Raw genomic sequence first — 12,520 nt, 5'->3', positions numbered from 1 at the left:
CGTCTTTTCACAGAGGATGAAGAAGCTCAGTATTCTTCCTTGAAGCTTCTCGATGTGCACAGAGTCTTTTAATAGGTATCGTGATGTCTCGAATGAGTTTTGCAAATCGGATAGACTGTGCTTTTTGGTAAGCAGAGACAGCCTCATGGCTTCCAAACTCACAATTGCTAGATGGCTGAAGGAAACTATCGTGTCAGCTTATTTGCTTGTGGAGAAGCAGGCTCCTCGGGCCTAGTGGGCTCATTCTATGAGACGTACAGCAACATCCTAGGAAGCGACTACCTTACCGTCTCTGGTGGATATTTGCAAGGAGGCTATGTGGTTGATGTTGCATACCTTTGCCAAGCACTACAGAGTGGAAGTTGTGGCATGCTTGGAAGACAGTTTTGGAGCTTCAGTCCTCAGGGCAGCAGCGCCAGGATCCCACAGGTTCTGGAATAGTGGGAAGCTACATAATGGAAGGAGAAATTAGGTCTTACCTGATAATTTTCTTTCCATTATTCCTTCCCACTATTCCAGAGGCCTGCCTGAGATTTCTGAGATGTTTAGTCAGTGCAAAGTAATGTGTCAAATGACTGTCGCCTTGTATGGTGCTTCCTGCATAACTTTTATTCTCTACAAGTTGTCCAGAGATGAGAGGTCCAGTTTTGCTTGTCGCTTAGTGTTAGGTTAGCGAGTTGTTTACGGTTATTGTATTTATTCTGAGTTTATCCTTACTGCTTTCCTACATTAATACTGAGTAGATGGACTGGATGCCAAGAGAGCTATATTTCAACTCAGTTTCTATCTCCACCTGCAGGTTGAGGGATACAACTATCCCACTGGTTCTGGAATAGTGGAAAGGACTAATGGAAATAAATTTATCACATTAAGACCTAATTTCTCCTTTCCAATTCCAAGCTCATCTCTGCCATAAAGCCAAGACAAGAATTTCAAACACTGCCAGCTCATCAGTTTTAAGTGCTGATACAAGAATGAGATTTACATAGCCATCATTTTTGTTGACTAGGCTGAATTTTCTGGGGCCACTTGCACTCGCTCTCACCTGTGCTCACTGAAGACAGAATTATCCAGCACTATTCTCTCCAGCAGCTCCATGAGTTCATTGGGCAGGTCAGCAGTCATGAAAGCCTTCACAGTGACAGATACCTCCTCTGGATCCTGAGTCTCAGACAAGGCTGTTTGCACCACCTGATTTCAGACATGGCAAAGTGATTTTCTACAGAACAGGACAGCTTCTCTCAGCGCCAGCAAAGGGTTGTCTCTTGGACTAAGCAAACTGAGTTCACAAATACCCACCCGCAACCAAAACAGATCAGCTTCTCTGAACACCACTGAACTATTGTCTCATAGGTCAGAGGCCATGACAAAGTGTCCAGTATTTACCAGGCTAGGCAAGTAAAGGGCAAGCAAGGATTACCAATCAGTAAGGGTTGCAATGAATGTGTGCAAGAACTGCAGCTAACCCTAGAGATATCTAAATCCAGAATACAGCAGCTGAGGAAAAGATATCATGCTGAACATATTTTAAATCAAAGATGACACTCACAAAAGCAAACCACCATCATAACCTGCTGCATCATGAATCTTAAATGCAGTGGCAGGGACTCACCTGATCAATCAGCTGTCTTCTAAATGGGTTGTTCTCCTCCAGGACACTGGCCCAAAGATCAGGGTCTTTCCTACGCACCAGGTAACGAGCCTCACTTTTGAACAGCGAGTTCTCATTGCACACCTGAACAAGACCATAAACCAAGCAGATATGACAGGAGCAAGGGGGGAAGCTGGTTTCTTTCAATTCAGTACTTGGCTTTAGAAGTTCTCTTGTATACTTATGACTGTTGGGGCAGGAAATTTAGTTACCAAGAAATACTTCTAAAAGGCCAGGATTTCTATATAACTTCTGTCTGAACCAAGAAATTGATAAGAATACCAAGTCTGTTTTTAACTTGATACCGGATGTTAAAGTAAAACAAAAGATCAGGAAAACTTGGGTTTAGCTCGGTTCATGCTTTCAGGGGAGGACAGCCACATGGAGGGCAATTCTATAAAGGGGCACATATTTGCAACCTATTCTATAAAGGAAAGTAGGCATAAGGAGAAAAAAAGATTTTACCTGATAATGTCCTTTCCTTTAGTCCCACCAGACCAGCTCATTGACCAACAGATGGAGACAGACCCCCCCACACACACACATTCTGCATACTTTGCACCATAACAGTGCTGTGCAGCCTTAGATCAGTATTTATAATTCTGTTTTCCCTTTTGCTTCAGTTGTTGTGCAGTACTATCATATCACCAGTAAAAAAAAAAAAAAAAAAACACACCAAAAAGTTACTGTTAGAGAAAACTGAACTTTGAACTTGAATAGTTAGTTGATAAAAGAGAAAGAAAACCCAATATGTATACTAAAGAGGTTTAATAACTAGAAATATATCAGGGAGGGTCTCTGGACTGGTCTGATGGGACTAAAGGAAAGAAAAATTAGCACGTTGGGACTCCAGAATCTCTGCCCAAATAATTCCACTCCCAAACGCAGTATATAGTTGGGTTCCTACCTGGAGCCAAAAATGTTTTGTGAATATAAGAAGGAACAACTATATAGGGGGTTATTTTCAAAGCATTTAGCCTTCCAAAGTTCCCTAGAAACCTATGGAACTTTGGAAGGCTAAGTGCTTTGAAAATATGCCTCCATATCAGTCTGCAGCTGCAGGAAGTATCATTTGCAACTTTGCCTATGAGGTAGAAACACCTTTGATAGAAAGTTTTTAAACCTTAGGAAGCTGCTTCCTTTTGTACCAACTGCTATCATTGCTTGGCAGCTGAAGTGGTAATTTGTTGATCACGTCAATGTACTTCTAACGGTACATAACACACATTGAGCAAAAGTAAAGATTTGATCTACCTGAAATGAGGATTCCATCTTTGGAAAAAAAAAAAAAAAGAACAGAATTATTTAATCAATGTTCCTGCTTCCATGAACTAGAGAAAGGATCTGTTTATGTAAAAACTTGTAGCTCAAAATTCTCTTAGAAAACAAGAATAACTACATAAAAGGTGAGATTCTTCCAAGACCTGCACTCTATTTTTGGTACCTAAGTAAGTAGGTAACAGCTAAACTGCTTGATGGGGGGCTGTAACATTACACTGGCTGCCAATTGAATTATGTACAATTTTAAAATTTTGTTGACTAGTATTTAAAATATTGAAAGATCTAACACTGCCATACATAAGCCAATTATTATTGCTTGCTTCTACCTCAAGATCTCTTCAGTCTAAAGAAAAATTAACTTCTTTTTTTCTGATGTTAGGGGTGTAAAAACTTTTGAAGAAATTAGAACAAACTTTCACATCTCAGGCCACTTTGATCTGGAATGGATAACCAATAAACATACAACTCCAATCTAATTATACATCTTTTCATGAAAAACTAAAAGATGCTTCTCTTTGGAAAATTCTTGAAGACCTTATTTTGTTTGATTTTTAGTTTTTGTCAAATGTTTTATTTTGGTTGTGATTTTATACTTTGAGAGATCCTAGTTATGCTTTTGGAATCTGCAAAGAACCTAACAGGTATTTTCTGGAATATAAAGTACTGAGAGTTCCAACAGTTTATATAGAGACACCATTCTAGAAGAGAGGGGTCTCTATCCCAGTGGACAGTAGTACTCTTTGATCCTTAAAGGAGACTGAAGGGGGGGGGGGGGGTCACGTGATGCAGTGAGCAGCTCCAGATGTATTCTTAATGAGCTGCTCGGGGACTATCCTTCAATCTTGAAAAACTTTGCAATACTGTCGCTTGATGGCTCAATAAGACCACTTCAAAGGCGCATTTCAGTGAGCCTTGTAGCTTCCTAGCCTATAGGTCTTTTAGGGCAATGCCCCCTTTCACCAGCAAGGTGATCTTAGCAGTGGCGATCCTAGGTCGGCTGCCACCCGGGGCGGATCGCCGCTGCACCTCGCCCCCCAGGTGCAGCACGACACCCCCCCCCCCGGCGCATCAAGGCCGCCTCTCCCCCCCAGGTGCATTCTTTGCTGCTGGAGGGTGCAGAGAGCAGCGACGCGCCTGTCGGCTCCACTAGCTCCCTCTGCCCCGGAACAGGAAGTAACCTGTTCGGGGCAGAGGGAGCAGGGAACCAGCGGAGCTGACAGGCGCGCCGCTGCTCTCTGCACTCTCCAGCAGCATGCACCCGAGGCGAACCGCCCCCACCGCCCCGCCCTTCCTACGCCACTGGGTCTTAGTCACTGTTGTAACCAGGGAACCTACCCTGGGAAGCTGCAATTTATCTTTCTCCTCTGGAACTAATAGGTAGAGGCCAACTATGGGTCTTCTCACTCTCAGGCCCACATCCGATGTGACTCATTCTGCCATAATCCAGAATGTCTGGATGCATCGGGAAGGCCTTAGAAGTACCTCTAAGCCCCCTTTCATTATTGATGAAGGTGAAATTCCTGATGCTGAAGCTCCTCAATGCAGAGCACTACCAGTACTTCAGAAATAAGAGTACTGAGCTCCTCTTTATGAAACAACCTCAGTACATTTGGATCATCCCCCTCCTTAGGAGGGAGCTCTCCCTCCTCTAACAGCTCCTTCAACGAAGGATCCTCTGAATAGACTGAGGCCACATCAGATAAGGAGGGAGAAGCAGAGCGTGCCTCATCTGTCCACTCCTGGAGGTCTAAATGATATTCTCTTAGGAGTTGGAGGGGCAGCAGGGCAAGAAACTGAAGCACCTTGCAGCAACTGACTGTCCCTGCTTCAGTAAATATGCCTGGTGTAAGAAATATATACTCTGGAGAAAATGAAGATCCCAATGTAGCTGAATGCTCTGTTGGGCTCTGAAGCTGTAAAATGGTGGCTGTATTCTGCACATAATCAGCCAGAGGCTGTTCCTCACTATTAGTCGGCCCACACAAAATGGTACCCGTTCCCGTGCTTTCCTGCATCAAACTGTGCATTGGCCCTGCCAGAGAGCCTGAAGAACCTGGCATATTAGGATGCTGCGCTGAATCCGAAGATCTGCTACCGTCGACCATTTCCTCCACATCCCGCAGGATTCCTGACTTGCACACACTGCAACGCCCCGACACCGGCCGGCAGGTCCCACAGAGGGAACATTGTTTAAAGTTTAGTCAGACTTACCACTGCCAGCTGCTCCCCCCCAAACTCACAGTCTCCAGAAGTCTTACCACAGATGAGAAAGGCCCACGCTCTCCAACAAACTTTTTTTTTTTTTTGTTTAAGGTTGTTATGCTAGGAGAGCTCCACAGGAAACAGGGGAAAGATGAAGGGAGGGAAGAAGTAAATACGTGGGTCACCATAGATAGGGATCTGAAGACTTCCAGATATGATTCTGCAGACTCAAGCCACCTGCAAAGCTGAACTGGGGATCAGTTGACCAACTGGTCCAGGAGCAAATCACTCAGAACTAGAGGCTGAAAAGTGTGTCCATCCACCTGCTAGAGATAGAGAATTGAAAAGTAAGCCTAGACATCTCTCTCCACCTGCTGGATAATGGACACAACTATCTCTCATAGGTTCTGGAATACAGGGAAGCTATGTAATGTAACTGACATCATCATCCAAATGGAAGCTTCAAGGCCGACATCTCGGAACATGATGCTGAACCAAAGAAACCACCTTATACTGCACCATAGTAGGAACTCCAAGTGTAGACTGCACTCGTAGCTCTAGAACTGTAGTGACCAATGAGAGAAGAGAGAACTCTAAGGAATTCATGTGAGCTCAAGATCATGAGACTAAACTTATGGACACTGCCACCAATTTTAGCACATGCATCTAGCCCCATGACAAAGGCTTCATGTGGTGCAAAAGCAACTGGATGTAGAATTAAATTGGAATACTTCCTGAACTTGAAGGGAAACTTAGCATGCACTAATCTGTAGTAAAAGGCCCCCTATCTACATTAAGACTTGTTTTATTCCTATGGGCACTGCTGCAGATAATATACACATCTTAAGATCCCTTCAGTGACAAATCTCTCACTTAAGAAGTGAAGGCCTCAATAGAGTACTAGCCTGCCCTAAGAGAAACGGACACACAGCAAAGAGATCAGAAGTGTAGTTCTCAGTTTTCCGTCTCTTTGATGCCTTAAAGGCCACTGTCACAAAACAACCTGATGTCCCAAAAGGGATGCACTCCAAATCCTTCTTGGTGAATAAAAGTTACAACCAATAAAACTCTGAAAATGCTTTGAGAGCAACTTCCCCAGCCCAAAAGGAATAGGCCAGTCAACCGCAAAGAAATGTGGTGGCTCAAGAGAAACATGTAGAAAAGCCTTCTGAATTGCAAGGCTGTCTATGTCCTGCCACAGGGCTGATATCGATCAAGGCTTCAGTTTTGAACTAGTAAGAATATATTCTGGTTCTACAGACAATTCTGGAAACAGCTTAACTGCTTTTCAGTATAGGAGGATTTGTAGTATAGCATGCAAGGCTGCTACCAGGATGAGGGCATGGTGGATGTAGGCAGAGAGGCAGCCTGTTCACATCTAAGTGAAGTCCTGGGATATCCTAATAACCTTAGTCTCAACTTTTGATTGCCTACTCTACCACCATTCAAAACACACAGCTGGTGTGACTGCAAGACAGAACTGGTGGTAACAGCTGTAACAGCACAGCTTGTACCCTTCACCATTAGTATAATCTATTAATTTTATGAGAATTGTGCCGAAGACTCTGTCTTGTTTCAGATCCAAGACCTGGATGCCAAAATATTCACTAGGGTTCTCAGATATTCTTTGAAGAGCTTTTTGCTATCAAATAAAGTCTGCTAAGGTGCCCTTTTCTACGCCATAAAAAGAAATGGAAGGACTAAGGCGCCAATGAACAAAACTCCCCGCAAAACACACATTGCTTTTCGATCCCTGGTAAAAACAAGCAATGCTGAAAGGAAATCCCATGCAACTCAGTAGACAGTCCCTTGCTAAGCGTGGTTGCTATGCACATGCCCAGAACAGCCTCCACGGTACACTGCTACACACAGCTTTCACACGCCACGCCTTGAAAGGTGTGTGTGTGTGTGTGTGGGGGGGGGGGGGTTATAGTGCATGTATGAAAGCTGGACAGGACGGAGGATGATTTGCATTTCTACATCTCTTCTTCTGGTGGATACACACACAAAAAGAAACAGAAGTTTTAAATATCTTCTGGGGAGGGGTTTAGCTTCAGTGCTAGCAGCTTTCCTATGTGGTTATTTTTACGGATCACAGAGACATGGCCAAAAGGAAGGAAAGAATAACAAATCCAGTTTTCAGAAGAAATCCGTTCACTACCAGTGACAGGATTTTCAGTTAACACTTGTGGATGTCACGTTTTGTCATGTTTTTCAAGCAGTGCACTGGAGTGTTAATTTATCCTTACCCAACACACATTTCTTTCCTTCTGGATTTGGAAAATGGAGGCAGTTTGGGACGTTTTCAGTTGTCATGTATGTGTATATGACAGTTTTTGTGAATCATGCACTTGGGAATTGTTCGTTTGAACTTTTACCCTTTTCTGCATTTAATACATAGCGCAGACTGCTCTGCTGAGAAGCCACCGTCATGCTACGATAGCTCCTGACCTCCTGTAAATATGTTCTCGTAAAAAGGTAGGGGCTATTTTCTGTACATCACTTGTAAATGGCTGTGCATACTCAGAATGTGCATTTAAATAGTAATCAGCTACCTGTAATAAATTTGCATATGATTCTCATAGTCTGCTACCGCGAACAGTAATAAGAAAGCAGAGCCCTTTTGTGAAATTTTCACCAAATACTGTGCTCGCTAAACTGGCTTAGACTAGTCAAAAAAATCACACGTTGCTAGTCCGGAAAGTTTTGTGCATCTAGCCCTAACGCTATTAGTGGCCAACCTCCTGCTGGAATCACAAGAAATCAGTGGCCAAATGGCACTCAGAATCCACCGACTCCTCAAATTATCCAATAGTGCTGTACCCATGCCCTGCTGAGCCCAGCACAGGCAAGCATTAAAACATTAGCACTGCACTCTGTTGCTTACGAGTTAGGGTTAAGAAGACTGCTTCCAAAAGCATTCCAGCTTGGAATACTACTATCCACTGGGACAGAGACCTCATTCTCCTAGAATAGTGGTCTCTATATAAAACTGTTGGAACTTACAATACCTTGTATTCAACAAAATACCCATCAGGTTATTTGTGGATTCCAAAAGCATAACTAGGATCTCTCAAAGTATAAAATCACAACCACATTCAACAAAACTAAAAATTAATCAAACAAAATCAGATCTTCAAAAGGTTTTCCAAAAAAGAGAAAGATCTTTAGTTTTTGATGATAAGACAATTATCTATTTATTCATAGTCTACTATACCGCTTCACCTGACAAAGCAGGGCTAAGCAGTTCACAGATTAAAACATAAATGGAAAGGAACTCCAAATAAGTTATAGGACAGAAACTCAGTCAATCCATAGGAGAGAAAATATATAGAGCAGGCAGGAAGTGGTGCATCCTGCAGTTGTCACCTACTACAGGATGGAGGTATAGGCTTGTTGGAAAAGCCAAGTTTTAGATTAGATTCATAAGTCAATTGGTAAGCCATTCAAGATCAAAGTGGCCTGACATGTGAAAGTTTTTTCTGAGGTTAGGGGAAGTCAGAACAAAGAAGAATTAATTGTTCTTTAGACTGAACTGATCTTGAGGTATTAGCCAGCAATACTAATTAGCTCATTTATGGTGGTGCTGGGCCATTCAATATTTTAAATACTAGGCAACATTTAAAAATTGTATGTGATTCAATTGGCAGCTAGTATAGTGTTACATGTTATATCCCCCCCCCCCCCCCCCCATCGGGCAGATTAACTGCTACCCACTTACTTTGATACCAAAAATAGAGTGCAGGCCTGCTTGCAGAGAAGTCTCACAGGCTCCCAGATCTTCTCGATGATAGGTTCCCTCACAATAGTAGGGCCCAGGGAGGAAAAAAAAAATTGCCATGCTCAAGGACCCCAGAGTGTAGGAATTAACCAAAGACAGTTCTACTCTCCATAAGAAATGGACTAGTAAAGAGCCAGTCCTTACAGACATGCGTGCACATGCTCCTCCTGTAGGGGATCCAACTCTAGGCACTAGAGATTCTGCAGCCTGCAAATCTTGATCAAGTAACATCCAGAAGAGCCCAGGACCTCCTCTTGCTATGCCACTGGATACACCTGGCATCTTAGTTTGGGAGGGCTTTCTCATCAGACTACTAAAGCTGAGACACTTATTCACTGATAGGACCTTCCTTTAAGAATCGATCAGCTCTGGTAAAGATTCAGAGACTGGAGTTACTGCAGAAGGCTGCCCAAGATGGCTACTCTTCCCTCACTTAAACCTGCAGGTTTGCAAGGTGCTATTAAATGTCTTCCAGGGGGCTTCCTCCTAAGTGGGCTCCAAGGATCTTGCTCAGGACACTGCTCCTGCCAGTGAAGGAAGGCAGCTGAAACCCAAGGTTCCTGCACCAGCCATATGAAAGTTGGTCCCTGCTACTTATGGTGCTAGTGGAAGACCATGCCTATAACTGCAAACCAAAAAGTACAGATTTGTTTTGGTTTTAGTTTTAAATGCTAAAAACACCAGGTGAGGGGGTGGGGGGCAGTTAATTCTAATACCTCTCAGTTATCCTCTTTCCCAGAGACCTGCATCCTGAAGGATGCCTCAAAAAATTAGGCACATGGGACGAGCCAGTAGGAAACATGCTTTGTCCTAGCTCTCTGAAGAAGTGCTGCTGACGGTTTGAACACTTGGTCTCTAACCCAGTTCCCTTGGAGCTAGCTGATAAAAGGAAATCATCCCTCCCCGCGGACAGGTGCATACCTGTTTCCACTAAATGCTAGTGTACTATGGAACAAATGCTGCAGAGGTCTCCTGATGTTTTGAGGTGAGGATGCAGCTTACCATACAATTATTTCAACCCCTTTCAGGTGAAGGAGGAAAACAGGGAAAGAAAATAGAAAGAGGGGGTGTGAAGAACTAGGACTCCGAGTTATCACCCTTGCTCCAGATCAAATAAAATTTGCTGTATGTTTTGGAGCTTAAAACCTCAAGTGAGGTAACCCTCTGATTAACCGATATCCAGTTCTCCAACTGAGTGAGGAGCTGCACGGTCCACATGACACTAGCTGCTGGAGACAAAACTACTGAGCATCTAAAGTGCACAATGCCCTTACTGGGCAATGTATGCACATTTCTTTTTATCTCCATTGCCATCCACTGGCTGACAGGCACAACCCACAGGTTCTAGACTGGTCTGGTGAGGATACAAAGGTACAGGGTATCTACATGAGTGTTTAGGTGCGAGTTTTTGTGCCAGTCAGAGCTAGTGTAAATGCTTGCACCTAGATTTGGGATATGTGTGTAACTTACGGTATTCTATAAGTTATGCACATCAATATGTACTGTACCTAGACTCTGCTCATCTACAAAGTACACACTATCTAACATATGAATGAACACACCATAGTATCAAACGTTTCAAAACGATTGGGAGTACTGAACAGCATACAACGAAGGGGCTTGAGTACTTGGAACAGCATCTCCCTCTACACACCTCTAAGGTCACTAAGGTCCTTCCCAAGGAGCACCCCTAACCACAACCTTTCCAAAGGTCATCACACAACGTGACAAGCCACCAGTTCTCTGGAGTAGCCCCCACACTCTTCAATGCACTCCCTGAAAGGCTTTGCTCAATGCAAGACTCTCTCTAAAGTGAAAGCCTGACTCATCTCTCAAGTCTTTAATGGAAGAAGTCACAAACACACATGGACTAAAATCAGCTAAAGATACCATAGCAAAACTTGTTTATACACTCCTACCCTAGCTGAGGACATATTCATGCACCTTTCTGACTTTATGTGCAACTTTAAGTCAGAAAATAAGTGGGACTATTGCATTACATCAATAAAGATTTTGTGCAAAAAAAAAAAAAAAGGAAAATAAGTAGACTATCAAACGCCTGCTAATCTATGTTCCACCTCTGCTTACATCCTATGTTGTCTATTAAGATGTTTTATTGTGTATTGTGTCAACATCGTAAGTAGCATACTATGCCAAAATATGCACTTTCAGTTGAATTTTTTTTTTTTTGCTGGACTGTCTATTGTTTATGTCCAGATTGTTCTTGCTGTACACTGCCTTGGGAGAATTTCTTTCTACAAAAAGGTGGTAAATAAATCCTAATAATGTTTGGTCACCATTCAACATTCATGTTTTAGTTTGGTTGGCTCTACATTATAGAATGATTTACTGGCCAGCATCTAGAGATGTCATTTCTGAGGTTTAAATCGGCGCTGAAGACATACTGCTTTAGCCAAGAATTTTAGAGGGCTTCTACTACGAAGTTAGCTTGTTTTCAGCCTCGTGCCATCCCGCTTGCCTTTGTTTGTCCCCTTTCTTTTTTGTCTTTTGTTTGGTTAATACCTACAATCCAACCTGTGGGACAGCTCTTTCCTCTTGGTTTGAAAAATAGGATTCCTTTTATATTTGTTGCCTTTTATTTTTCTGGATTATGCACCGCTTGGACATATATTTTTTGGGGACGGCCATTTATCAAATAAAGTTAGTTACTTGATACCTGGTGTCAGCACCCACAGAGCTGGCATCTATGGTGAGTACTTGTATAATAGTGCTTAGCTAGATTGATATTTACAAGTAAAAACAAATGACTAATATTGGCATTTACTCAAGCCTATCTCCAGATGCTCCTTATAGAATTAGCTCCATATTTTTTTTTTGTTACATTTGTACCCCACGCTTTCCCACTCACGGCAGGCTCAATGCCGCTTACATGGGGCAATGGAGGGTTAAGTGACTTGCCCAGAGTCACAAGGAACTGCCTGTGCCTGAAGTGGGAATCGAACTCAGTTCCTCAGTTCCCAGGACCAAAGTCCAACGCCCTAACCACTAGGCCACTCCTCCACATATTGATATTGCTTAAACACAGTGTAGTGGCTTAATATAGCTGGACTAGAGCTGCACTGTAGTTTGTACAGACAGATGCAGGACTGATACATTAATGAATGAAAGAGACAAAGTATGAGATTAGTGTTTGCAGGGGACAACAGACTAAAGTCAGATGTAGTTACCTTAATGAGCTCAAGATCACACTGGCCCCTTTCATAGGCCACACAGGCAAGATGGGGATCCCTCTTCTCACAGTACTTGCCCACGACACAGCTGTCATAGAATGGATTCTCTCGCAGGAATCTCTCAGGGTTATTGTTGCTGTCAATATAGATCTTGGCCAGAGCATTGTGTGTGGCTGGCTCCTCACTGGCTTCATGTATGCGGGATTCAAGCCATGGCAGCAGCAGCTTCAACCTAAGAGGAGGTAAGGTATACGTGGAACCAGAAATTAGAATACACCTGCTTGCACCTCTACTTCTCCCTCCACTTAAACTCTCTGTGCATTTGCACTCTGTTTCCTAACTGATACACATTTCCTGGTTGCTCCACTGACAGAGGTCCAACCATCATTCATTGACAGAGTGTCATGGGTACAG

General features: G+C 43.1%; 1 protein-coding gene across 2 annotated transcripts in view; it reads right to left on the bottom strand.

The window, feature by feature from the left end:
- Positions 1-12,520, bottom strand: part of CLTCL1 (clathrin heavy chain like 1) — a 181,913-nt gene that overhangs the window by 63,720 nt on the left and 105,673 nt on the right. For both annotated transcript variants that reach the window (XM_030217298.1, XM_030217299.1), the window contains exons 17-19: positions 12,104-12,338; positions 1,613-1,735; positions 1,046-1,191 (exon numbers count right to left, since the gene is read on the bottom strand). In XM_030217298.1, coding sequence (XP_030073158.1) covers positions 1,046-1,191; positions 1,613-1,735; positions 12,104-12,338 — 504 coding nt within the window. The remainder of the gene's footprint in view (positions 1-1,045; positions 1,192-1,612; positions 1,736-12,103; positions 12,339-12,520) is intronic.

The sequence above is a fragment of the Microcaecilia unicolor genome, chromosome 11 (assembly GCF_901765095.1).
Source record: "Microcaecilia unicolor chromosome 11, aMicUni1.1, whole genome shotgun sequence".
Classification (NCBI taxonomy): domain Eukaryota; kingdom Metazoa; phylum Chordata; class Amphibia; order Gymnophiona; family Siphonopidae; genus Microcaecilia; species Microcaecilia unicolor.
The sequence above is the reverse complement of the archived record's forward strand: the minus strand, read 5'-3'. Positions and strand labels throughout refer to the sequence as shown.